This window comes from Tursiops truncatus, chromosome 5 (genome assembly GCF_011762595.2).
Source record: "Tursiops truncatus isolate mTurTru1 chromosome 5, mTurTru1.mat.Y, whole genome shotgun sequence".
In the NCBI taxonomy this organism is placed as follows: domain Eukaryota; kingdom Metazoa; phylum Chordata; class Mammalia; order Artiodactyla; family Delphinidae; genus Tursiops; species Tursiops truncatus.
The window spans coordinates 36,217,401-36,242,934 of record NC_047038.1 but is presented as its reverse complement, the minus strand read 5'-3'; the positions used below and the strand labels follow the sequence as shown (position 1 = coordinate 36,242,934).

At 51.8% G+C, this 25,534-nt stretch overlaps 1 protein-coding gene across 8 annotated transcripts in view; it reads left to right on the top strand.

The window, feature by feature from the left end:
- EVC (EvC ciliary complex subunit 1) overlaps positions 1-20,524 on the top strand; it is an 84,005-nt gene extending 63,481 nt beyond the window's left edge. For 5 of the 8 annotated variants that reach the window (XM_073805035.1, XM_033856834.2, XM_033856835.2 and 2 more), the window contains 9 exons: positions 1,535-1,644; positions 4,013-4,223; positions 5,171-5,377; positions 8,074-8,218; positions 10,011-10,122; positions 14,963-15,089; positions 16,242-16,335; positions 17,044-17,155; positions 17,615-20,524. In XM_073805035.1, coding sequence (XP_073661136.1) covers positions 1,535-1,644; positions 4,013-4,223; positions 5,171-5,377; positions 8,074-8,218; positions 10,011-10,122; positions 14,963-15,089; positions 16,242-16,335; positions 17,044-17,155; positions 17,615-17,699 — 1,203 coding nt within the window. In that variant the 3' untranslated portion in view covers positions 17,700-20,524. The remainder of the gene's footprint in view (positions 1-1,534; positions 1,645-4,012; positions 4,224-5,170; positions 5,378-8,073; positions 8,219-10,010; positions 10,123-14,962; positions 15,090-16,241; positions 16,336-17,043; positions 17,156-17,614) is intronic. The other 3 variants (XM_033856832.2, XR_012331930.1, XR_012331929.1) reach the window with 3 other exon arrangements.
- Positions 20,525-25,534: the final 5,010 nt, after the last annotated feature.

Here is a 25,534-nt window from a genome sequence, read left to right as displayed (position 1 = left end):
TAGAATTTTCTAGAATGTTCTGGTTTCCCAAGCACTTTGACAGGTTATTGTAGACCCCTCACAAGAGGAGTCAGAGACTGACTTAAAGGAAGAGTTCTGAGTCACACAGTGTGATTTTGTGAGATTCAGTATGAGCTATGAATCTAGAAGGAGAGAATGAAGGAGAGATAAAATTCAAAGTGATAACAGATAAGAAATTTTCAGAAGTGCTGACTGTCATGAATTCTAAGGTAAAAGAAATGTTGATTAACTTAAGATTTCTGGAGGTGGGAATGTACATTAAAAATTTTAAACCACTGAAGAAATAGAAACAGAATAGGTAACTTTCAAAGCAGTAGAGGAGAACAGTGATAACATAAAGATCCTCTTCAGAATAAAAGCTACAGGGAGCCTGAAACATCCCCTTCAGTATCAAAGCTACAGGGTGCCTAAAAATAAATCTGACCAATGTTTATAAGAGCTTAACAGAGAAGTTTATAAAATGTTGTTGAAAGGATAAAGCAAGAATTGAGAGAAAAGCCTTGTTTTTGGATAGGACAACTCAATTTTGGAAAAACAGTGATTCTCTACAAATTAATCTGTAAATTCAATCCAATTAGAAGAAAATCTAAAAAAAGCTGTTTTCCCAAACTTGATAAACTGATCCTAAAATTCATATGTAAAGAAAAGCAACCAGGGCTTCCCTGGTGGCGCAGTGGTTGAGAGTCCGCCTGCCGATGCAGGGGACGCGGATTCGTGCCCCGGTCCGGGAAGATCCCACATGCCGCGGAGTGGCTGGGCCCGTGGGCCATGGCCGCTGAGCCTGCATGTCCAGAGCCTGTGCTCCGCAACGGGAGAGGCCACAACAGTGAGAGGCCCACGTACCGCAAAAAAAAAAAAAAAAAAAAAGGCAACCAAGCATAGTTAAAACAGTTTTGTACAAAAGAATATGGAAGACTTGCCCTAGCAGCTATGAAGTCTTCCTATAAACTACAGGAATTAAAGCAGTGAGGCATTTATATAGAAATAAACAGACAGATCCACAGAATAAAAGAAGGAGCCTGGAATGAAATTCATATATATATGGAAACTACATCAGACAAGGTGGCATGACAGGCCCATCATAAAAAGATAAATTATCTAATAAATGGTGCTAGGACAATTAGTATCAATTTATCCAAAGAAAATTAGATCCCTTCCTCATGCCACAGAAAATATGTATTAAATGCCTTAAGATGTACGTGCAAATAGGAAACATTTTTAAACTTTAGCCGAAAATATAAGAGAAAAATGTAATTAAATCAAGGGAGAAAGGGATTTTTAAAAAATAAGAAACGAAAGATATGATCCAACAAAGCAATGATGGATGAAATGAACTTGAGTTGACCCCTGTCCCTCTGTCCTGGGGTTTAGGTATGGATGGAGGAGGGACTTTTAAAAAAATCCCTTAAGAAAGGGATTTAAAAAAAATAAGAAACAAAAGGTATGATCCAACAAAGCAATGATGGATGACATGAACTTGAGTTGACCCCTGTCCCTCTGTCCTGGGGTTTAGGTGTGGATGGAGGAGCACACACTGTCCACTGTGCTGCAGACACACCTGCGGGATGACCAGGACAGCATCGTCCACCGAGTCTTGGGCCAACTTGGCGGCCTCAGTGAAGAGTGAGTACAGCCTTCTGGAGGGTGGGGGCCTGTGTCCTGTGTGATACTCCGTGCTAACCTCAGAGTCCTCATCCGTAAGGTTAACCGTACCCCGGCCTCCCTTACAGTGTGATCTCGAGACCACATTGTGAATATAAATGTGAAATAGAGCGATAGCAGAGTGCCGCGGATGAAAGCTCGGAGTCAGAATTGATGTGGGTGCATGACTTACTGGATATTTTACATGTCTCTATATTTTCAACCCCATGAGATACTAGTTTTGGTTTCTGCAGTGAGTATTCATTTAGACTTACCCTTTCCGTTGCTCTTGATGGTTTCCTGTATCATTAAGTTTCCACCTAGGAGTATTTTCTTTGGCATGAAGGTTCTCATTATTTTAGATGTGCTGGTGACAAATTCTCTTAGGTTTTGTTTGTCTGAAAATGTCTATCTCATCTTCATTTTTGAGGAATGTTTTCATTGGGTATAGAATCCTAGTTTGGTTGGTTTTTTTTAAATACTTTTAAAGGTAATATTTTGTCTTCTGATTTCAATTGTTTCTGGTTGCTTTTAAGATTTTCTTTTGTTCTTTGGTTTTCATCAGTTTATTATAATATGCCTAAACATGGATGTGGTTTTTTGTGAAACTCTTGTTTGCTTGTTTTAAATAAATTTGTAGTGCTTCTTGAACCTGTGATTTGCTATATTCCATCAGTTTTTGAAAATTCTGAGCCTCTATCTCTTTAAATATTCCTTCTGCCTATTCTGTCCCTATTTTTCCTGGGGCTGCAGTTACACGTTTATTAGATTATTTTCACCTTATGTCCTTTGCCTCTTAGAAGCTATTCTGTATTTTTGTTCCCTGTGGTTCAGTCTAGATACTCATTTTGAACTATCTTCCAGTTCATGCTCTCTTCAGCTGTGTCTTATCTGCTGTTAAACCCATGTACTGAATTCTTAATGTTGGTTACTATGTTTTCAGTTCTAAAATTTCCATTTTATTTTTGTCATAGTTTCCAGTTATCTGCTAAAGTTCATCTTATCATTTAATTTCCTAAACATGTTCATCATAGCTGATTATTCTAATGTCCAATATCTTGTGGGTATGTTTCTATTATCCATTTTTTCTTGTTATTTTTGGTCACTTCTTATCTGTTTGCAAGTCTGGTTATTTTTACTGAACACTGGACAGTGTTATTAAAAATTGTAGAGATAATTTGAGACTTTGAATGATGGGATCTTCCTCCAGAGAGGATTTATCTTACTTCTAGCAGGGATTTCAGAAAGTGACAAATCAACCACTCCATTGGTGAATTTAGCTGATTCAAAATTAGGTCTTTATAAGGGATGATTCCTTATTCTTAGGATGAGGGCCCCCGGCTGGAAGCCTGGAGTGTTTGCCAGGTCTCTTCTCCTTGGTAAACTGACTGACAGTGCCTTGTTCAACTTCTCAGGCTGTCAGAAAATACCTCAAGTTATAAAGCCAAATGTCGAGGCTGCTGGGTAGACCGAGGTTTTCTACTTGACTCATTGGGATAGGAACTCAAAAATAGCTCATGATTTCAGTTTTGGATGTGTTAATTTTGAGAGCTATTATGTAAGAAATTTGAGTGGATATGTACTGAAGGCAGCTGCATATATGCACCTGAAACTTGGGGCAGAACGTGATAAAGTTAAAAGGATTAGTAAAGGAACAGTTGGCTGAATATAACCCAGGTCAGCACCACGTCTAAGAGGATGGGCAGCAGGGGATGGGATAATTCCAACCTACGACCTCTGTAAAGGCTCCCTGTGGGGCATGACTATTGGGGGCATTTCTTGGTGGGTCAGTGTACTAGGATTCTCCAGAGAAACAGAACCTATAGATATAGATGTAGATATACAGAGAGAAGCTGAGATGTCCCAAGATCTGCAGCTGACAAGCTGGGGACTCAGGAGAACCAATATGTAGTTTCAGTCCCAAGTCCAAAGGCCTAAGAACCAGGAGGGCTAATGGGGTAAGAGCCAGTCTGAAGGCAGCAGTCTCAAGACCCAGGAAAAGCCAGTGTTTCAGTTTGAGTCCAAAACGAGAAACCTATATCCCACTCAAGGCCTTCAGGCAGGAGGAGTTCCCTCTTACTCATGGGTAAGTCAGCTTTTTCCTGTCTTCAGACCTTCAACTGATTGGATGAGGCCCACCCACATTAGGGAGGACAGTCTGCTTTACACAGTCTACCAATTCAAATGTTAACCTCATACAGAAACACCCTCACAGAAGTTCTCAGAATGATGTTTGATCGCATGTCCAGGCACCCCACGGCCCAGTCAAGCTGTCACATAACATTAACCAGTCACACTCAGTGGAGCCGAGAATATTGACCCCTCAGCCCGGCCCCCACTTTCTCCAAAGGTCCACGCAGTGCATCCTGCAGGGGCATGACCTGCTCTTACGCTCAGCTCTCCGGAGGCTGGCTCTCCGCAGCAGCGCCATCACCACCCTGACCCAGATGAGGCTGTCAGGGAAGAAGAGCCTTCTCCAGGAGTTGCGGGAACAGCACGCCCTGGAGCAGGACTCCTCCCAGTGTCTGGACGAGCATCAGTGGCAGCTGCTCAGAGCCTTGGTAAGACTGTGCGTCAGCCCCCTGCCCCGCAGACAGGAGTGCTGCTTCCTCAGCCTCCAGGTTCCAGCCCGGTTTAGCCAAAACCCCAACCCTGCCCCAGCATCGTTGTGGGGTCAGGACAATGGCAGCCCCCCCGTACTGGGTCACCCAGTATGCCCAAAGTTTCTGGTGTACGTTATAATTATACTAAAAACGCACGTGAAATCAGAGCACGGATAGGTACAGTCGTCACCGGGCGTTGGGAGAAAAGGGCTCTGTAGTCTGTGTTAAGGTTTTAACAAATCAAAAGAAAGACTGTAAATTGTGGGACTGGGATTTAAACCCAAGCAAGCTGACTGCAGGTCTCCTGTAGCCACTGAGCTATAGGAGCAGCTGACGTTTTCTGACCCCTTCGCGAGGGACAAGCTCACAGTCTCTTTTGCTCGGCCCAGGAGGGCTTGGTGGGAAGCAGGCAGGACTTACTGCCCTACCTCTGATTCCCCCACCTCCTTCTCCAGCTCTTATTCCTTCAGGGAAAGGAATCCCCGTAGGCCTTGTGTTGGCCTCCATGATGTCCCAGACGACTCGCGGACTCAGACGTGACTTTAGAACCCGCTCTGCTGGGGGACTTATAGAAAGTTACTTAGCCTCTCTGAGCCTCTGTGCCCTCATCGCTGCTAGTGTTCAGGCCTCGCGGTGTTTGGGATGAATGAGGAAGTGCTTGTATATGAAGCCACATGGCACTGGGCACGTGGTTGGTGCTCAATAAATGCCTTGGGGGATCGTCAATATACCCAGGCCCGTCAAGTGCGTATAGAGGTCCTCACTTTCCACCCCTTCTCCATTCCTTCTCCAACCTTCCTGGGACCCCGGGCAGGGCCGACCGTACATCCTGGTCCTGGCCCTGACCGGAGCATCCGTGCAGGGCAGCAGTGGGGCTCCAACCTCTCCCCGCCCGTCCTTTTCAGGAGGCGCGCGTCCTGGAGGAGGCTGGCCGGCTGGAGGAGGAGACGCAGCAGACACGGCTGCAGCTTCGGCAGCAGCTCCTGGCCGAGGCCCAGGAAGTCGGGCAGCTCCTACAGCAGCACACAGAGCGGGCCATCGGGCAGACGCTGCTGGGCCACGCGCGGAACATGGCCTCCAAAAGCCGGGCCAAGGACAGGGATGACTTCAAGGTGCGAGGCCACCCCGGCCCCAGGGAGCCCGAGGCACTTTGGGCTGGGGTGGGGGGCGGGGGCGGACAAGAGGCAGGATTTGGGCAGAGCAGCAGCCGGGGCCTGCCCAGGGGCTTCTGGCCTCGCAGGGCTGACCTGGCTCCCTGAGCCTCCTTTTCCTCACCCGTAAGAGGGAAGGCCTCCCCCGTGGAGCAGTGAGGACTTGTGCCTGCTGCCTGGCCCCGTGTCGCACCGTTCTGAGCCCTGGCTCGGTCCTTGCAGCAGCTCCGAGAGGGACGTGGTTTCACTCAGAGCTGCCCTGCCCAGCCGGTCAGTGGCTGACGCAGGATTCGAACCGAAGCCCCTCTCCTGGGGAGAGACATGGACACTCCCTGCCTCTGGCCGCCTCTGCGGAGACCTGAGGGTTGGTGGCGTTGGCCCTGACAGCTGAGCAATGCAGCTAAAATCAGTCTGACTTGAGTAAGCAGTGGTTTACTCCTTGTACTGACGGTGATGGAACCCCAGGTGTGCAAATAGCCGTGTAAGAAGTGACGTGAGCGTCGCCCTCCTACGTCTGCAGGAGGGCTTTGCCTGCCTCGTCTCACTGGGCTCTCACCACAGCCCTTGCACGGAAAGGATGATTTTTCTTTCCATCATTCGAGTGGGAAGACTGAGGCTTATCGTTGGGCAAAAGACATGTTTAAAGCCTCCCAGCCTCAGTGAGTGGCTGGGACCGGAGGTGGCCTTGCCCTGCATGACCGACCCCTTGGCTGCCTCCTCACTCGAGCCATAAGAAAAGGCAAGGCACCCCGTGTATTGCAGACCACGGCAGAGAGAGTCCGTGGCCGGCACCCACGGGAGGTGGCGCAGATCTGCGGCTGGCAGCAGACCCACATCAGGATATGCCAGGACGCTTGTGGGCACCTTCCATGAGTCCTTTCATTTATGTAAAGTCACACATCTGCACAGTAAAGAGGTTGGACCCACATTTCTGAGACACCCCTTGTCGTTCTAAATCTCTCACGTCTGCCGCACATGATCCAGACGTCAGGGCTAGCGATGCTGGACGGGTCTCTTCCTTCCCCTAAAATTCTATAACTCTGACCTAATCAACGGTCGTTACAGGAAAACAGAATGAAGTATGAGTTTGGCATATTTTGTCCTCACCTTCCCCAAGGGACTCTGATTCAGAATTAGATGATGATGAACACCCCTCCCCGCCCCCAGTACACACACGCACCAGAAAGAACATGGGCTCAGTATCTGGAAGGATGTTCATTTCACAGGGCTCCTTGGCCCCAGGCCCTGCGGCAGGTGCTGGGATAGAGAGTAGCCAGGTGGCAGCATTCCTGCCTTCAAGGAGCTTACGATCTACTGGGAGAGGACACGCTAACCCTTGAGAAGTTTTGCAGAAACTGAGACAACAGGGCGTGCCTGAGGGGGATCGAGAGAGGGCTGAAAAGTTGGAGCTACTCAAGCGAATGTGTTTGCTGATTCGAATGGTACACCAGCTGGAAAAACTAACGAGGAGGAGAGAATGGTGGAGGCCCTGGAGAGGGGGGGAGGGGTGGGATGCAGAGGGGGTAGACACCACTTCCCTGTGGCAGGAAGACAGACGGACAGAAGGCGTGATGTACAGGTGGGTTTGCTGACCTGAGAGGGGAGAAGAGGGACTTCCTGTCTTCTGCCTTCCATGTGCTAAATGAAATTCAAGGAAGGCCACTGGCCGTCAGTGGGAGCTCCTGACCGGAAGTGCAAGGCCAGAGCCCAGAGTCCTCGTGGGCGGTGGAATCAGATGTAGATGTCCGACAGAGAGGGAGAGAGAACCGGCCACAGTAAGGGAGGAGCAGGGCCCGGGAGTGAGAAGGTGGGCTCTCACCTGCTCCGCACCCTGAGCTGCAACCCTCCTCACCTCCACAGCTTCCGTCCACACCTGCAGATCAGGGAACATTTCTTAGGCCTTGGAACATAACCAATCACTCAACAGTAATAAATGGGTATTTTTTTCTTGCCCAAAGCTTGGAACCATTCAATAAATGCTGAAATGGGGGCTCTGGAACCTGACTTTTGCCCATTATCTTATGAAGTAAAAGACGGTGATTTTGCCAGTGCACAACCAACATGTCCCTGATGATGGGACATCTCAGCATTTCCTTTCTGTTCTGCTTTGGGTCTGAAAGTATATCATTGAGGAATGCATGTAACTGCAAGGGACAAAAATAAATAGAAGTTACTGATCTCACATAACAAGAAATGTGGAAGTAGGTGGTTCCAGGCTGGCACAGAGGCTCTGTGATAGGACCAAGGACCAGACTCTCTCTTTCTGATCCATCATTCTTGGTGTTGGTTGGTTGCCTCATAGTCTCAAAATGGCCACTGCCACTCCAGACATCAAGTTTGCATTCTAGGCAGGAAGAGGGAAACAGCAAAGTCTGTCACCCCCACCAAGGCTTTGCCTTAATGTTCGGAAAGGGTTGGCCCTCAGCAGACTTTCCCTAATATTTCATCTCATTGACCAGAACTGGGTCATACAGTCAGTCTCCATCCCTGACAAAGGAAAATAAGATTATCGAAACTGGTTTAAACCAGCCACGCACTGTCTGCCTGCTCCTGGCCAGCCAAGGTTGGCAGTGGGTGGAAGATGGGAGCCAGGACCATGTTGGCCATGGCTGGCTCCGAGTGTGCCCTCTGCCGAGACTTGTCCCTCCTGCCCACAGAGAACACTGATGGAGGCGGCTGTGGAAAGCGTCTACGTGACCAGCGCTGGTGTCGGCCGGCTCGTGCACGCGTATTACCAGCAGATCAGGAGGGCCATGCAGGACCACGAGGAGAGAAAGCGGCATCACCTGAAGACCCTACAGGGTATAGTGCCCTTCCACCGGGAAGCCCTGCCAGCCACGAGCCAGACATGCTCTTAGCTGGGGACAGGGCAAGATGTCAGGTCTTTCAAATTTTATTTTGGGAGATTTAATTTTTTTAATGTTTTATGTATTTATTTATCTCCTGCTCTGTCCCCAAAAGGCTTTTGAGAAAGCACTTAAAGAAATATATCCATACAGTACAGTAGCATTTTTTTTTAAAGTAGGCTAATCAGAACAAGGACAGGACAGTGAGGTGGAGTTGGGGCTATGCCGTCATCTGGGACATATGTCATCAGATCCCTACTTAGAGGTGACATGGGTTTGGCTCTGGACGTCCTGGTGGCCAAAGAGATAGAAATTTCCTCAAGTAAAGCTGTCACAGTGTCCATAAGAAAAGGCTAGTGGGGGCTTTCCTGGTGGCGCGGTGGTTGAGAGTCCGCCTACCTACGGGTTCGTGCCCCGGTCCGGGAAGATCCCACATGCCGCAGAGCGGCTGGGCCCGTGAGCCGTGGCCGCTGAGCCTGTGCGTCCAGAGCCTGTGCTCCGCAACGGGAGAGGCCGCAACAGTGAGAGGCCCGCGTACCGCAAAAAAAAAAAAAAAAGAAAGAAAAGGCTAGTGGCTCATAAATGTGCCTGAGGCCCAGACAGTTTTCCCCTGTGGGCTCTTGTAAGAGGCCACCCAGGGGATGGAATGGACAAGATCCCCAAGGCCAGCAAGAACATGGTGTAGTAACAGACATAATCCAGTTCCTTAAGGCCTGTTCTTGTACCATCCCTCCGTGCATCCAGGGCTTCAGAACAAAGTAGAATCCCATGTTCTCTGACGGATGCTTCCTGGACGGTCCAAGATCCCCAAACGAAGGACCGGCAGGGTCCTGGGGGCAGGTCTCCTGTGAATATTATGTTTCTCAATAAGCTCAGCTGCCACTTTTCTCTTCCCCTGGCCCTGGGGAATTTAAGCCCTACATTCAGATACAATCTGGGACACGCCCAGAAATCTACCAGCTGGCTACAGATCCCTCCTGCTGTTTTTCCAAAGTAAGGGTTGGTCTCCTTGGGCAGGAGACAGATGAGGCTGATCGCCTCTGCAGAACGTTCAGGGACCAGGGTGCTCACATCCCCTCTCTAGGCCTTGGTTTCTGCATCTGCAGGGCTACGGTTGGGCTCCCCCTTCATACATCCTCTCATTATAACTACGGTCCAATAAATAGGCAGTTAATTCAGGTGGTAGTAAGAATCCAGTAGAAAATAATTTTAGGCTTCATCATCTGTTTCAAAATATACCATTGTTTTAATTTAAAAAAGAAAAGAATAAGCAGGTTCTGATATGCAGACCAGTGCACCTCGGACTCAGAGGCTAAACCTCCCGGCTCCTTGGAAAGCACCCAGTTCAGCACCCACGTCTGTAAGGCTAACTGCACCCCTGCAGCTCTGAATGGGGTTTGAATGGCTTTTCCTTCCTGGTGTGGATTTTTATCCATTTGTGGTGGCCCTTTAGCGTTAACTCTTTCCTATTCGGCTCCCCTTTCTCCTGATACTGACAAGAAAGCCGGGCCTGAGCAGTTGCAGGGAGAGCCGGGGTGCTGCCCTCCCGGGTTCGCAGGGTGTGACGGAAGCTGCAGCATCCTCACGCACACGAAGTCCTTCCCAGCGTGAACTGTGGCGCTGGTGGAGGCACACCTGAGAGCACGTGTGACCTGCTGATCCCTGCACCTCAGCGCCCGGGCCAGACCTGGCAGTGTCAGTCCTTCAGACATGCACGCTGACCGTTGTGTGTATGTTAAATGCTCTAGGTGAGAGAATGGAACATTTCAAGCTGCGGAAAAAGCAGGAACTCGGTGATCCTTCGTCAGGGGCCGAGGTAGCGGGTGGAGCTCAGGAAGCCTCCGGAGCTGTGCACCAGAGGTGAGGCCTCACTGCTGTCTGCGGGTCCCCACGCAGGCCATCCCGGCCCCTGTGCATTGCACGTGTCTCTCGGCACTGACCTTACACTCAGTGCAAGTGACACTGACACTCTCGGCAGCTGACCTCCCACACATTCGCCTGCGGACCCGGGTCTCCTCTGCCTCCCCCACTGCGTGGAAGCCCATGAGCCCCTGTCTGGCTCTCCCTTCTACGCACGGCCCCTGCAAGGGACCTGGCACAAGGGCGGAAGTCAAGGTGTGGCGGGAGCTTCCTTTCCAGGTCTGAGCGGTCTTCACAGCCCTGAACTGGCATCTCCTCTCTGATCCGTGCTGAGGGTTCCCCCAGAAGCAGACCCTGAGCCAAGGACCTGGGGGGCAGGTGAGCCCAGGAAGCACAGGGAGGGAGCAGGGGAATGAGGACGAAGGCTGTTTGCCATAACATGGACCCACCGCCAATCACACGCTGTGTTATCTCAGGGATCCAGAGGTCAGAAGTCGGGCGGGCGCCGCCGGTTTCTCTGGGCCTCACAGGCCGAAATCAAGGTGTTGCTGGCCAGGCTCTCATCGGAGGCTCTGGAAGTTTCCATGCTTCTTCAGGTGTCGGCAGAATCCAGTTCCTTGTAGAACGGAGGTCCCATTTCCTTGTGGCTACCGGCTGGCCCTCCCGGTGTCCCATCGGCCACTCTCTGGTCTTTGCACGTGGCCCCTGCATCTCGGAGCATTAAGTCCTGCCTACACTTGGAATCTCTTCTGCTGCATCTCTCTGACCCCAGCTGGGGAAGCTTCTCTGCTTTTATGGGCTCTGGTGATTGAGACCCACCAAGATAATCCAGGATCATCTCCAAGTTTAAATCAGGAACCTTAATCACGCCTATGAAGTCCCGATTGCCGTGTAACAGAACATCTTCACACATTCCAGGGAGGAGGGCGTGGACACCTTTGGGGGCCGCTGAGCAGCCTACCACATGGGAGAAAAGCCAGTAAGGCCTGTGATGCTGAGGGGTTTCCGTGGCAACTGAGGCCCAGCCCTGGTCTGGACCTCCTGAGAGATTGTGCAGAACTCAACTTCCAGTTACGCCAGCAAGGGGCAAGGAAAATAGGGGATTTGTCTACCAGCCCCCTTCCACATTGGTTGAGGGTCTGTCCTGGAGGCGTTAACTCTCCAGCCTTCCCAGGCATCCCTGAGCTGGCCAAGCCCCCCGCCCCCTTCACGGCCGGAGGAAGCCCCGGTACCTGGTCGCAGGTGCTTGTAAGATGCCAGTGGTGCGTGCGGGAACTGTCCACTGAAGGGCAGCCGGCCACCAGGTGGGCTGAGGAGATGTGGGCTCCGCACCGACAAGTCCATGTAAGCACATACTTAGGTCCTGAGCTAGGCACGGGGGACAGCGCCTCCCACCCGACTGCTCGCAGCCTGCAGGGAGAGACGGACAAGTAAAGAGGTGGCAGGAAGTTGGTGCGGGCACTACGATGAGGGGAGGGGGCAGAGGGGAGGCATCCCGCCGGCTGGAAGCAGCAGCAGGACCACCGCTCTGCAGGGTAGAGGAGAGCAGGTCCGTGCCATGCCATGAGTAATCCCAGCCCTCATCTCACGCTCATTTAGGAAACAGGAACCACGGCGTCCCCTGGGTCACAGTGAGTCCAGCATCCCCTCTGTAAATCCTCTGGCCATTAACAGCGGTCAGTAAATGCCCTGCCATTGGGTTGAGGCTGGGGCTTGCTCTGACTGTCGCATATCCATCAAACTACAGTCCAGCGGTTCTCAGATCTGGGGGACATCCATCTCACTTGGCTTTCTGCTGAACATGCAGGGCCGCCCCACACCTGGAGACCCAGACTCAGGAACTTTGAGGGAGGCCCAGGCATCTAATTGCTGACACACTCCCTCCCTCCAGGGATTCTGACGGATGTGGTGCAAGGGCTCCACTTTGACCCCAGTGACCCAAGAGGAGGGGCCTTGGTCACCACCTGGTCCAGCCCTGCTGGGTTTATGGAAAATAAAAGCAAAGCCCAGTGCGGGTGTGGGTGCATGACCCAGTCTCACTGATTTACAGGCTCATACATGGCCGTTGATGCCCTTCCCTCCATGCCCATCTCCTTGAGTTCATAAGTGCAGTTTCTAGTGAAAGTCAGCCAGAGCTCCTAGGGACAGAGCAGTGTGGTGATGACAGGTATTGACTTTAAAAAATGAGATGTCAATAAGCACAATTCTCAGTCAGATGGTAAATTTCAAATTGCATCTCTGGCAAGGGGTGGGATTGTGAGTGAGCTTGCCTAGGGATACCAGGTGACGCGGTGGCGACCCCTCCCATGAGCCACATAGTGGCTGGGTCCCTTCACGCCCCGAGCCCCAGGTTCCCCATCTGTAAAATGGGGTTGCAGTAACACCTGTGTCATGGATGTATAACTGTGCAGATGAGCAACGCAAAGCCTGCACAACGCCCACACACAGGCCAGCACGTGGCCAGGGCGCTGATGTCCATCATTGCCGTCAGTGCTGTCATTGCCGAGCCATGGGGCACTGCACAGTGCAATGTGAACTTCAAATAGTTCTGGAATCAGAACTCTTTCAGAATGGATTTTTTTTTTTTTTTAATGTTCATTTCCATAGTCAAATCTGAGTCCAAACACAAGAAGTCGATGAACTTACGCATCTCACTGGATGACTCAGATCCCACAGCCAGGCCTACAGTCAGGCCGTTTCCTCCCTCCAGGACGTGCCAGGGGTCAGCAGTCCTGTAGGGGCTCCTGCTCCCAAGCTCGGGCACCACCTGGCTGTCCCAGCACAGCCTCTGTCCTCTGTGGGCTCTCTTGTCCAGGGCCCTTGTTGCTCCCCTCCTGGCTTAGAGCTGTGGCCTCTGACCAGAATCCTGCTCGTCCTCCCTGCTTCCCGTGCTGCAACCAGGGCATCGCAGAAAACACGAGGCAGCCCATGTCTCAGATGCTCCTGGACCCTCGCGCGGCTCCCCAGGCCTCGAGCGTGAAGCCCTGCCCCTAACCCGGGCACACAGGCCCTTCCTGGGCAGGCCTGTCACTTCCCTGCGTTCCCAAGAGCCAGGTCCATGGGGGAGCAGACAAGCCAGCAGGATGATGGTCGAGAGTGGCCAGGACTGGTGACAGAGCGGGTCTGGGGAGGAGGATGCTCACAGAAAGAAGCCACCCAGCTTCTGTAGTGAGCTGAACGGGGCCCGCAGAAGATATGTCCATGTCCCTAATCCCTGAACCTATGCATGTGACCTTATTTAGAAAAAGGTCTTTGCAGATGTCATTTATGTAAAAGATCTTGAGATGAGGACATCACCCTGGGTTATCCCAGCGGGTCCTGAATCCAATGGCAAGGGAAGCAGAGGGACATTTGACCACACACAGAGAAGATGATGTGACGACAGAGGCAGAGATTGGAGTGACACAGCCACAAGCCAAGGGGTGCCAGCGGCCACCAGAAGAGGCAAGGGACATGTTCACCTCTAGAACCTCCAGAGGAAGGATGGCCCTGTCAACTCCTTGACTGAAGATTTCTGGGATCTTCTGTGAGAGGACAGATTTCTGTTTTTTTAAGCCCCCTAGTTTGTGGTCATTTGTTAGAGCAGTGCCAGGAAAGTAATGCATCCTCCTTGAGGGTGTGAAAGAGAACCACAATGCAGAGCACTGACCTCAGCCGTATCACAGTTATTTGTTCGATATCTATCTCCCTCCCCAGCTCAGAGTGGGGCCCCATGAGGGCAGAGGCTATGAGTCTCTTATTCACAACTGTGTCTTCAAAACCCAGCATAGCACCTGGAAGCCCAGAAATACTTTTATGAATAAAGGAATGAGCGGATAGATGGATGGATGACGGATGATGGGGTCTTGTAGGATGAATAGGAGTTTGCCAGACAAAGACAACGAAGAGGGGAAAGGCATTACTGGTAGAAGGAAGAGCAGAAGCAAAAGCAGGTGGAATTTTGTGCTTTCAGATATACTCCATGGACACCTGCCTATTGATGCTAAAAGTGACTTCTGCCTTCAGGTCTAGAAATTTAGCCCCTTTCAGAAAATCAACCACAAGATTGACAGGAAGAAGGCAGAGAACGATTACAGAAACAGAGTGGGTGGTATTGAATGTTCCTGTTTGCTGAGGACTAGAGGAAGGTCAGCCAAGGAGGGGAGGGTATTCAAAGCAGGAGGGGAGGGGTCTCTGCTGCTGAAAGGGAGGTGGGGTCTCTCTCCAGGTCAGGGACCCTGCTTCAGCCCCAGCTCTGTCCTCTGCCACTAGCAGTAATGAGGCTGCTGTAGGCAGGGTTTCTCAGACTCTGCATCCTAGGAAACGAGCCTTCTGTTTTACAAGGGAGGAGCTAGCGCAATTCTGAGATTTTAAATAAAGACGGGTGCTATCAGGGGACCATCTCCCTGCTCCCTGCCACACCCTGGGGTTAAAATGATTTTCTCATATGAAGAAGCCACTTGCAGCCCAGCCGCTTTGCAGCTGTGGGACCTCAGGGTTGCCCCCGGCCCTCTGAGCTTCTCTCGAGCTTTTCTCCTCTCTGTCCTGCTGATGTCACCAAGCCACCCTGAAGATCAAGTGAAAAATGTATGTGTGAGACTCTGTAAATTCTCAAGTGTTAATCAGACAGCATCTGCTTTTCTGATGAGTCAGCCGCTGGTGGAGGGACTCGAGCTGTGTCCACGGGGCATGTGGCCGCAGTAAATCGTGCCCGCGATGGCCATTCTTCTGGCTCCGAGGGCTCAAGGATGGCTATCGGTCACTAGTTCCCACGACGCAGCAGGCCTTGGGGAAAGGTTCGTGCTGGGTCTAACGAGCCTGCCGGAAGGGCAGCGCTGACGGCCTTCGTTCCTTCCCTCAGGATGTTGGCGCAGCAGAAAAAGTTCCTGGCCCAGTTCACGGCACACCAGCGGACCCGCCAGGACGCGTGGAAGCAGAGCGCGAGGGTCATGGACCATCTGGGAGCCCAGCTTGAGACCCAGCTACAGGTACAGCTTCTGAAAATGGGCCTTTGCAAAGTGGGCAGTGGTTTACAGGGGAGTGGAAATAGTAAAAGGCTAAGCTCATGATCACAGGTCAGCACTGGAGCCTTTGTGAGGACCACACGCCCTGCTCGGGACCCCTTCAGCCCCCGCTAGTCTCACAGGCTGATGACACATCAGCCTCGCTGCTCAACTGTGAACTTTGATTCCCCCGGGTCTGCAGCACCCAGCTCCGGGCCAGGCCCTGACCACTCGTCAGTTTTGTCTGTTGAGCTGAAAGGAATGAGCGTCTCCCTGTGTGTGAATCGCCACCGTGTGGGCCTCTTGGTGTCACGGCAAACATCGGTATCATTCAGGCAGTGCTGCTGTGACCAAGGTTTGCACTTTACCTAGAACATACAGGAAGCTCAGCTTTCGTGATACCTGTGGATATCTCATCCCAGAAAAATCTCATCAGCGTGAGATTATAAGGTGCGGCTTGAAAGCAAAGTGGCTGCCTGTAAAAAAATCAAATATCCAGAATGGCAGGGCTGAGCGGAGTGCTGGCGCCGTCTGAGTGTTCGCCGCCAGTGTGGCAGTGACATCTGAGACGATGATGAGAAAGACGTTCATGGTGGTTAACGTCTATTCCCTGAGGGTCTCTTGTAGACAGTCACTGAGCAGAGAGCTTTACATCCACCACCTAAAGTCCTACTCCGACAGCCAAGGTGCGGGTTACACCCAGTCTCCCATTTACAGATGAGGAAACTGAGGCCCCGAGAGGTAGGTCACCTCCCAGTGCCCCACAGTTAATAAGCCACGGACTTCGGGTCTGGCTGATAATCAATGGTGTTGGCAGTTAAGGACTCAGACTCGAGTCACCAGGGGTGCGCTTGCTCCTGGTGCTGCTGCCCTCACCGAGCCCCTCGCGCCTCAGTGTTCGCATCTGTAAAGTGGGATCCGTGGCTGGTGTGAGCGAGGATGGGTGGGTAGCTCCCCCACATCACACGTGCGTCTGCCTGCTCCTGGCGTTTCTGGATGCCTCTTGGAGAGTCCTCCTCCACATGGGGACGCGGTCCTGTCCCCACTCTCAGAGCGCCCCCTCGTGCTGATGGAAGGCGATGTAGAGGCGGAGCAGGGCAGAGGCAGGCCCAGCTGACCCTCTCTCTCTGCATCCAGGAAGCTGAGCAGAGCTTCATCTCAGAGTTGGCGGCGTTGGCCCGGGTGCCCCTTGCCGAAAGCAAACCGTTTTCCAATAAGCATGGGCTGTCAGGTGAGTCATAGAAGGCGATGCCCTGCAGGCTCTCTGGGCTGGGAGTATAGGTTCCAGCACCGGGTGTACCACTAACTGGCGTGTGGCCCCAGGCACTGCACTTACCCTCTCTGGGCTTCTGTGTCCTGTCTGTAGATGAGCAGCTAGGCTAGGATGCCCCTGTGTCCCTAGCCCTTCAAAATGCAATAATTCCGATTCCTGGGTCTGCTGCTCAGTAGCTGACTCTCATCTCTGACTCTGTTTCCCCATCTGTAAAGTGGGGATAATTAGCCCTCCTCCTTTGGCCAGCAGAACTTCAGGGACATCATAGTTGTAACCTCTAACGGGATAGCAAGGGGAAGGTGTGTAAAGTCATGGAGGGCTATTAAAATAAAAGCTATGGTACTGGAGCTGTGTTCTAGGTTCTTAACTGCTTCGGAAGGGAAGGCTGCCCGTCCGCGGGGTGTGGCAGAAACACAGCAGGAGCCTGGCCGACTGAGTTTGAATCCTAGCTCTGCCACCTTTCAGCCTTGTGGGCTTGGGATAGCTCTCGCCCCCCGCGAGGTCTCAGCCTCCTCACAAGTTAAACGGGTCTAAAAGCAGTAGATACCGAGTGCATACTCGGTCCCCAGAGGTACTCAAACAATGCTGGGGTGGCGTGAGGCCTAGAGATGCTGTCACCTACCCAGAGTCACAGAGCCGGTTTCTGGGTTCACGTGTCTCCTGCAGAGAAACCCCTAAGGACCAAAAGGAAGAAGCCGGCACCCCGGGACAGAGGAGACTTTGGGGGGCCCAAGGACGACGACCCTGCCTCAGGGGGTGCCCCCCCAGGATCGCTCAGGTACAACGGGGCCCTTGTTGATCTCCTAAACCTGGGCAGGAAATCCAGCGCCTCTCAGAGGCGTTGACTCGGGTCTGAGAAATGATGGGTGATAATGGGAAGTGTTGGTATTACTGTTACTGCTATTATTAGTGTCCCATTTGGCGGGTCAGCCACGACCCACCCCCCAGCCCGTCAGCATCCAGCCTGAATAGCTGGCAATCCCAGGCCTCAACAGGGCGCTGCCAGCTACAGATGCTTCCGGATTTGTGGTAGCGTGCCTCAGTCATCTGAGCATGGGTCGGACCTCCCACCAAAGAGAGGGAACCTGGGAGTTTCTTAACAGCCCATGTCAAAATGCAGACTGTGTTGATGGCCTGTCACCGCCTTTTCATGGGATCAGATTGGATGCATTGTTATTGCATCTAGACAGACCTGGAATCAAAGTTCTGACCAATTGCGTTTCTTCCATATTTTAAGCAGCAAAAGGCTGAGCCAGCAAGAAAGTGAGGTTGGTGACGGTGAGAATTCCAAGAAGATGCTAAAGAGAAGAAGCAACCTGTAGCTTAAGGCTGGTCGGGGGGACGGAACCTGAAGACCCCGTCTGTATGCCACCTGCCTCTCCCCCAGGCAGTGAGAAGGGACTGGCCACCCCGGGGTGGGGGTGGGGTCTCCCCTCTGCCCACAGGCTTGCTGTGCAGGGATGCAGAATGGGTATCAAAGTCCCAGAAAAAGGCCTAAACGAGCAGGGCGGACCCTACCGCCTGTGAAGATGATACCCACCCCCACCCCTGCGGCGGGCCGTTTCCGACCAGCAGAATAACGAGCCGCCACACGCAAGATTCTTCTCGTATCACACTTTATTGGAGCACAGCTTGGTTGAAGAAGGATGGAAGGAAGACCCCGCAATCCTATAGCAGTCTGCTTATATAGGGATTAAGAACATGTGTCGCTCTGTGATTGGCTTTCGCCGATGGTGCGATTTGTGAGCCAACATCGGATAGGTCGCTACTTTACGCAAGCGCAGTGGCCACAGGAAGGATGATTCAGCTTATTTCAGCTTCCTGCCGCGTAGCAGTTAGCTGACCGCGCCCTACATCTCCCCCTTTTTTATTTATTAGAACACCAAGCAGAACATAGCCCGTACGAGGGCAGTTTTCTGTTGGCATGTCTGAGGCACCCTCCTGCGTGCAATGCCAACAAGGGCCGCAGGGTGCAAGGGCTGCCTCAGAATAATGGCTGATTCCCTATAGAGGTGCGATGGCGACAAGGCCTCTCTGTGCAAGGGCAATCAGGACAATGGATGACTCCCTATAGAGGTGCAATGGCAACAAGGCCTCTCTGTGCAAGGGCAATCATTTCGAATTATTCAGGGCGGAGAGCCAGGCTGCGGGAGAATCTCCTTCATTAATAGCCAGAAGTGCCTGAGTGAGCAGGACCCTATCTCGATGTGCCCTGATGCGCACACGACAGACCAACCAGAGACACAGCATAATCCCAAATACACAGCAGACTCCAAAGATTCCTACCCCCACCCACTCCCCAAAGAAGGAAAAGGCAGAAGAGAGCCAAGAGGCAAAATCTCCAAAGGCAACGGGCTCCAGCCCGGCAGCACTCAGTTGCACAATCTGAATAATCCTTTGTGGAATTCCAACTAATACAAAGACTTCGATTAAGAATCATCAGGAACATCCAGCTCAGCATCTTCTCCGAAGTTTTCTTCAACAATTCTCGTCAGTCTTGATGGCACCCAGATCGGATCTTGATCCGACGGTTCACTCCGTGTGTCGAGTTCTGAATCGGTCCTCCATGCAGGGCGCGAAGTTCCCGGGTTTCGGCACCACTTGCGGCGGGCCGTTTCCGACCAGCAGAATAACGAGCCGCCACACGCAAGATTCTTCTCGTATCACACTTTATTGGAGCACAGCTTGGTTGAAGAAGGATGGAAGGAAGACCCCGCAATCCTATAGCAGTCTGCTTATATAGGGATTAAGAACATGTGTCGCTCTGTGATTGGCTTTCGCCGATGGTGCGATTTGTGAGCCAACATCGGATAGGTCGCTACTTTACGCAAGCGCAGTGGCCACAGGAAGGATGATTCAGCTTATTTCAGCTTCCTGCCGCGTAGCAGTTAGCTGACCGCGCCCTACACACCCCTGTGTTGGGAACACGTCTGCTCCAGTTTTTCAGTGTCGCCTTGGCTTCGAGATGTGGCTCCGTTCCTTGGGAAGCCCCTCCTTCCTGGCTCCCTGTGCTTCCCAACCCCGTGTCCCAATGTCACCCCGAACCAGCGTTCCGCGAGCGCTAAGTGGTCTCACTCCCGCCCTGGGGGCCCTCTGCTCGCCAGCCTCCCGGTGGAGTTCCGCCTATAATAAAGGGTGTTTTCTGGGTCCGAGGCCTTTTCTCCTCCGTTCCCATCACCCCCGCTCTCTCTGTCCCCTGCACCGTGGGCACTGGCCAACATGGATTCTCCTCAGGACCCAGTCCCTTCTTTGGTTCAGCCAGCAGCGACGGCCTGGTCTCAGTGAGGGCATCTGAGGAGTCTCAGGGCCCCATGCCATAGACCATGGAACCCCTGGCCGGCAGGCCTATCCTTATCCACCCTGGGGACCTAAGGACCCACAGATACATGACACCTGCGTTAGGGTCTTCTGTTAGAGACAGTTAAAGTGCTAGGAAGTAGGCCCTGCCCAGGAGGACTTCCCCTGGGAGGGATGAGTTCTTCTGCCAGACAGCAGCCCTCCCCTAAGGAGAAATGCTTCTCCCAGTGGATGCTGAGAATATCCAGCTTTCAGACCAGCCAGTGCCTTTCCCACCCGGAAAGAAAATTGCCCTTTTCATCGAAATCAGGGATTCTCAGTCTTGGCACTGTGGATACGTGGAGTGAGAAAATTTCTTTTTTGGGGGGTGGGGCTGAGCTGTGCGTTACAAGATGGTTAGCAGCTTCCCTGGCCTCTTCCCACCAGATGCTGGAAGCACTCCCCAGTTGTGTCAACCAAAAATGTCTCCAAACATGGCCAGATGTTCCCTTGGGGGCATCACCCACTGATGTAAGTCAGAGCATGCTAACCCCGGGCAAGTCTGGGATGGGGAGTACAGGGTTTCCACAAATTCCCAGTACAGAGTGGGCTCCAGGTTATAGAAGCTTCTGTCTCAGGGATTTTCTGGACCATTTGTGGTCTGAATTTTTATTTCTTACAACCTAGATTAGTCTCTCTTATTCAGGAAAGCGAGGTTACTTAACAAAAGAAGTAATCCATACTAGTTACATCGTTTGTCAAGGATACTAACCATCGGAGATCCTCAAATCCTGACTGGTCACCAGGCGAATTTCCAAAGTTAGCCAACAGCCCCCTCTAGTGGCTAAATAAAATATTTCCTTATTCTGCAGAGTCTTGTAACAAGTTTTGACTTCCTGCGATATTTTGAGAACCTGTTTTATATAGCAATTGCTTTTGTCACATGGGTCCTGTGCACAGAGGCATTCTGAAGGCAGATGCCTCCTATGCTGGTAACGTCTGAGTTGGTGACGTGAGTTTGGTAAATGGAGATGCCCTGGCAGCACCAGGATCTCTGGAAGATCCGAGCAGTATAGGTTCAGCCTCCACGGATCTTGCATGGGTGACGCTTTTGCTTAAGTGTAGCTCCCTTAGTCCAGGGGACATGTCACCTGTCACCTGTCACATGCCACTGGACTGCTCGGCACAGTGTGGGGCGCATAGCTCTCCATAAAGGCGTGTGGACTGCGTCTGTTTCCATCACATCAAAAATCGACTCTAGAGGTGCCTTTCATAATGGAATTGCATCCTTGTTCAAAACAAAATGCGACTCGCTCAGAAAGAGAAAGACAAATACCGTATGCTAACACATATATATGGAGTTTAAGGGGAAAAAAATGTCATGAAGAACCTAGGGGTAAGACAGGAATAAAGACACAGACCTACTAGAGAATGGACTTGAGGATATGGGGAGGGGGAAGGGTAAGCTGTGACAAAGCGAGAGAGAGGCATGGACATATATACACTACCAAACGTAAGGTAGATAGCTAGTGGGAAGCAGCCGCATAGCACAGGGAGATCAGCTCAGTGCTTTGTGACCGTCTGGAGGGGTGGGATAGGGAGGGTGGGAGGGAGGGAGACACAAGAGGGAGGAGATATGGGAACATATGTATATGTATAGCTGATTCATTTTGTTATAAAGCAGAAACTAACACACCATTGTAAAGCAATTATACTCCAATAAAGATGTTAAAAAAAAAAAACGCGACTCTCACATCTGGAAGGACTCTCCGCTGTGTTGGGCGCAGGCTCTGGGACACCGGGGTGTGGAGGAGGACTTTCAGGCCTGATACTGAGCTGCATGAACACAGCACACCGAGGGCCGGGGAGAGAGAAGGAACAGCAAGAAGACCCCGAGGACACATCTCAGCCGCCCTCCCTCCATCTGGGTTGTGTCCCCAGTTCTTATTATGGGCTGTGATGGAAGGAGGTAAAAATAGAAGGGGTTCATGAATGATGATATATTGAAGAGTTTAATGGATTAATTTTTATGCAAAGTTAGCCTCTCTGATCTGGTCTGAGCTGCTAGATGAAGCCAATGTGGTATATAAGGTCAGCAGAGTCTCCAGCCGACCTGGGCTTTGTCTTGCCGTCATCACTCGGGGGCTGATATTGCTGCTGCTGCAGAAGCCTCCTAACTGCTCCTGCTCTTGTCCTGCCCTGCCCCACCCTCCTCTTATCTGTCCACACTTCTTAAAACACAGATCTGACTGCTGCTCTTTAGTGGCGTTCCCTTGCTCTTAGGAGAAAAAGCAAACTCTTTAACATGGACCACGGGGCCTTGCGAGGTCTGGTATCCGCCACCCCTCCAGCCCAGCTGATGCTGCTGCCCCCACCCAGCCTCTGTCTCCTCTCACAGCCTCATATGTGCCACACCTCCTGCCTACCACAGGGCCTTGGCACATGACAGTCTTCTGTCTGGAACCCTTCTGCCTCCTCCCATCCCCTTTGCCTCATCAGCTCCTAGCCATTGTTCACATCTCAACAGGGCTCACTCACGACTTCAAGAACCACCCCTGCCCACCTTGATAAGATCAGACCCCCCTTTTTTGCTCTTAAAAACTGTCTGTGGGCTTCCCTGGTGGCGCAGTGGTTGAGAGTCCGCCTGCCGAGGCAGGGGACACGGGTTCGTGCCCCGGTCCGGGAAGATCCCACATGCCGCGGAGCGGCTGGGCCCGTGAGCCATGGCCGCTGAGCCTGCGCGTCCGGAGCCTGTGCTCCACAACGGGAGAGGCCACAACAGTGAGAGGCCTGCATACAGCAAAAAAAAAAAAAAAAAAACTGTCTGTATAGGGCTTCCCTGGTGGCGCAGTGGTTGAGAATCCACCTGCCGACGCAGGGGAAACGGGTTTGTGCCCCAGTCCGGGAAGATCCCACATGCCGCGGAGCGGCTGGGCCCGTGAGCCATGGCCGCTGAGCCTGCGCATCCGGAGCCTGTGCTCCACAACGGGAGAGGCCACAACAGTGAGAGGCCTGCGTACCGCAAAAAAAAAAAAAAAAAAAAAACTGTCTGTATATTTTGTTGCTGGGATGGGGGAGGGGATGGTAGATACATTCCTTTATTTCTCATCCAAGTTTGGAACCGGTTGAGATAGAGGCAGAGCAGCCAGAGATCTGCATATCAGCTCTATAACTGATGAGGCCAAACTGGGGGACTCTGTGTCCACAAAGAGCCTGCTCATACTTACCCCTGAACTAAACTTGCCCACCCCCAACACAGACATAGACGTCGCCCCAGTCACAGGCTTCTACCATGGGGACACCCCCAAAACACATCGAGAGGAGTGGCGAGGGGGCCCAGATTTGGTGGGGGGGTTAGGGTGGGGTGGGAGGATGGGAGGGTGTCTGGAACTTGTACATTTGGGCAAGGAGAGTTTCATAAAAAGCCAATAAAGTTACAAAAGGTATAAAAGAGAATATATGTTTAGAATGAGAGAGGAGAGCAGAACAAATATTTTTAGAACCTGATGAATTCCACAAAATCACAAATACAAAAATATAATTTTTTAAGTCAATGAATTGCCTAACCCACTTCTGTAATACTTTGTTCTAACATTTCTCCACTCACTGTTGTGTGCATCGGATGGCTAGATTTCCATGGACCGGTTTCTGGCTCTGCACACTTGCCTCAGTGCTCCCTCTCCTTGTTGCTGGGCACACTTCCGGTCTGGGCGCACTTCTGGTGCCAGGTGCCACGGGATGAATTTGCGTCGTGTCCCCTGGCCTGCGCTCTGTGTCACGATGCAGGGGAGTTGGCACAGGGGGTGGCCATTTGTGCCCGGGCTGACTGGAATTACGTCCACTTGACACGTGCCCATGCCCACTGAACCCAACTCAGTCTGCCCTAACCCAGATCCCAGATACGCCCATGGCCTCCCGGTGTCAGCTGACGAGCATCACTAACTTCATGGTAAATTTGCATCCAAGGAAGTGTGTCCTGAGGCCGGTCATCTCCGTGGAGGGAGGAAGGGAGCTACTTAGCACTCTCAGTTCTGAAAAATCAGGTGGTTTCCCTCTGCTGGGGAAGAATGAGTGAGACAGAGGCCAGGAGAGCCTCCACATTTCTCCCCTGGAGAGCGGACGCCTCTCTCTGGGGGACATGAAGAGTGGGAGATGAGCATTCTCTACTCCCTGCAAAATGCTTCCTTTATAGCATTTAGCATGGTGTGTAATTAGATGCTTTGGGTAATAATTTGGTTAATATCTGACCTTCCCCCTGGAATATATACCCATTGCTTTCCCCTACTAGGACGATGCCTAGTACTAAACAGGCACTCCTCGTACACTGGTGGAAGGAAAAATGTAGGGAAGGAGGGAGGAGGGAAACTTCATTTTGGTAGAAGCCCTTTTTGTTCAGGAATTCTCTTGCTCTCTTGCTCCATGAATTGACGTCACTGAAGGAAAACTTGAAGCCAATGACACCAAATGTACTGGCATTTACTGGGACACCAGACCCGACTTACATTGCATGGATGGAAAGCTCACTGGCTTCACGTTGGTAGCTTGAAATTGGCTACAGTGAGAGTATTGGCACCATAGAAGTTAGCAGACACTACAAACTGGGGCTCCCACCCCAGCCCAGCCAAGCTCAGTGTCCAGTGTTTATTTAGCAGTGTACCTCAGGACCACTGGGTTAGAAGCCCATGCACTATGGTCACCCTGGTCTACAACCAAGGCTCTGCTGCAGCTGAATGAGGGAAAGGATGGTCTTTTCAATAAATGGCACTGGGTCGATTGGATTCTATATGGAAAAAAAGCAAGCCTTGAGCCCTGTTTTACACTGTGTACAAAGATGAATGAGAGATGGGTCATAGATCTAAATGTGAAAGATGAAACTTCTAGAAGGAAACTCAGAAGACTATTGTGGTAGCAGAACAGTGCCCCCTCCCCAAGACTTCCACATGCTAATTCCTGGAAACTGTGACCGTGCTATGCTCTCTGCAAAGGGGAAGTAAGGGTGCAGATGAATGAACAGGAGAATAGATAGCCTTCCCCTAAAGTTCCCCACCTCCTCCTACCATTTCAAGAGATGAATGAAAAGAACGTTACTTAAAAGGAATGCTGCAGGGCTTCCCTGGTGGCGCAGTGGTTGAGAGTCCGCCTGCCGATGCCAGGGGACACGGGTTCGTGCCCCGGTCCGGGAAGATCCCACATGCCGCGGAGCGGCTAGGCCCGTGAGCCATGGCCGCTGAGCCTGCGCGTCCGGAGCCTGTGCTCTGCAATGGGAGAGGCCACAACAGTGAGAGGCCCGCGTACCGCAAAAAAAAAAAAAAAAAAAAAAAGGAATGCTGCAGCTCAGCCTCCTAGAATTAAGGCTTGTCTGTCTTGCAGCTGCCAGGACCCCGTGCCTGTGCCTCTTGGGAAGCTAATGTAGGACAGGGGTGCTGGCAACCTCAGCAGGTGATGCTGACTGGGCAGTGGTCCGGTGACTTGGCAGCCGGGCAAAGGCCCCATCAGAGTCGGTCCTAGAGGGAGGATGTTAAGGCTGCTTCCACTTCAGCTTCTGCTCCCTGATAGGCTGGGGGAGTGATGCGGGAGAGAGGAAGTGCCTTCCAGAGAGCAGGGTGGGTAACTTATTGTTGCCAACTTTACTCTTCTGGAAGTTTCTGCGATGTCCTCCAGTAGTCCCAATGGGCCAAGGCCAAATATCAAGTCATTACCCTCCATTCTTGATCTTTCTTAGTATTTAGCTTTGTTTCAAGAAAATCCGTAACTGACCCTAAGCCACCACCTCTCTGGGCCTTAAAGTATCCTAACCCAGTGAGGGTGGGGGGAGAAGACACTAGAAGCATAAAGTAGACGTATACCCATCCAAAGCCATCCCGCCTCAAATGACGAAGCT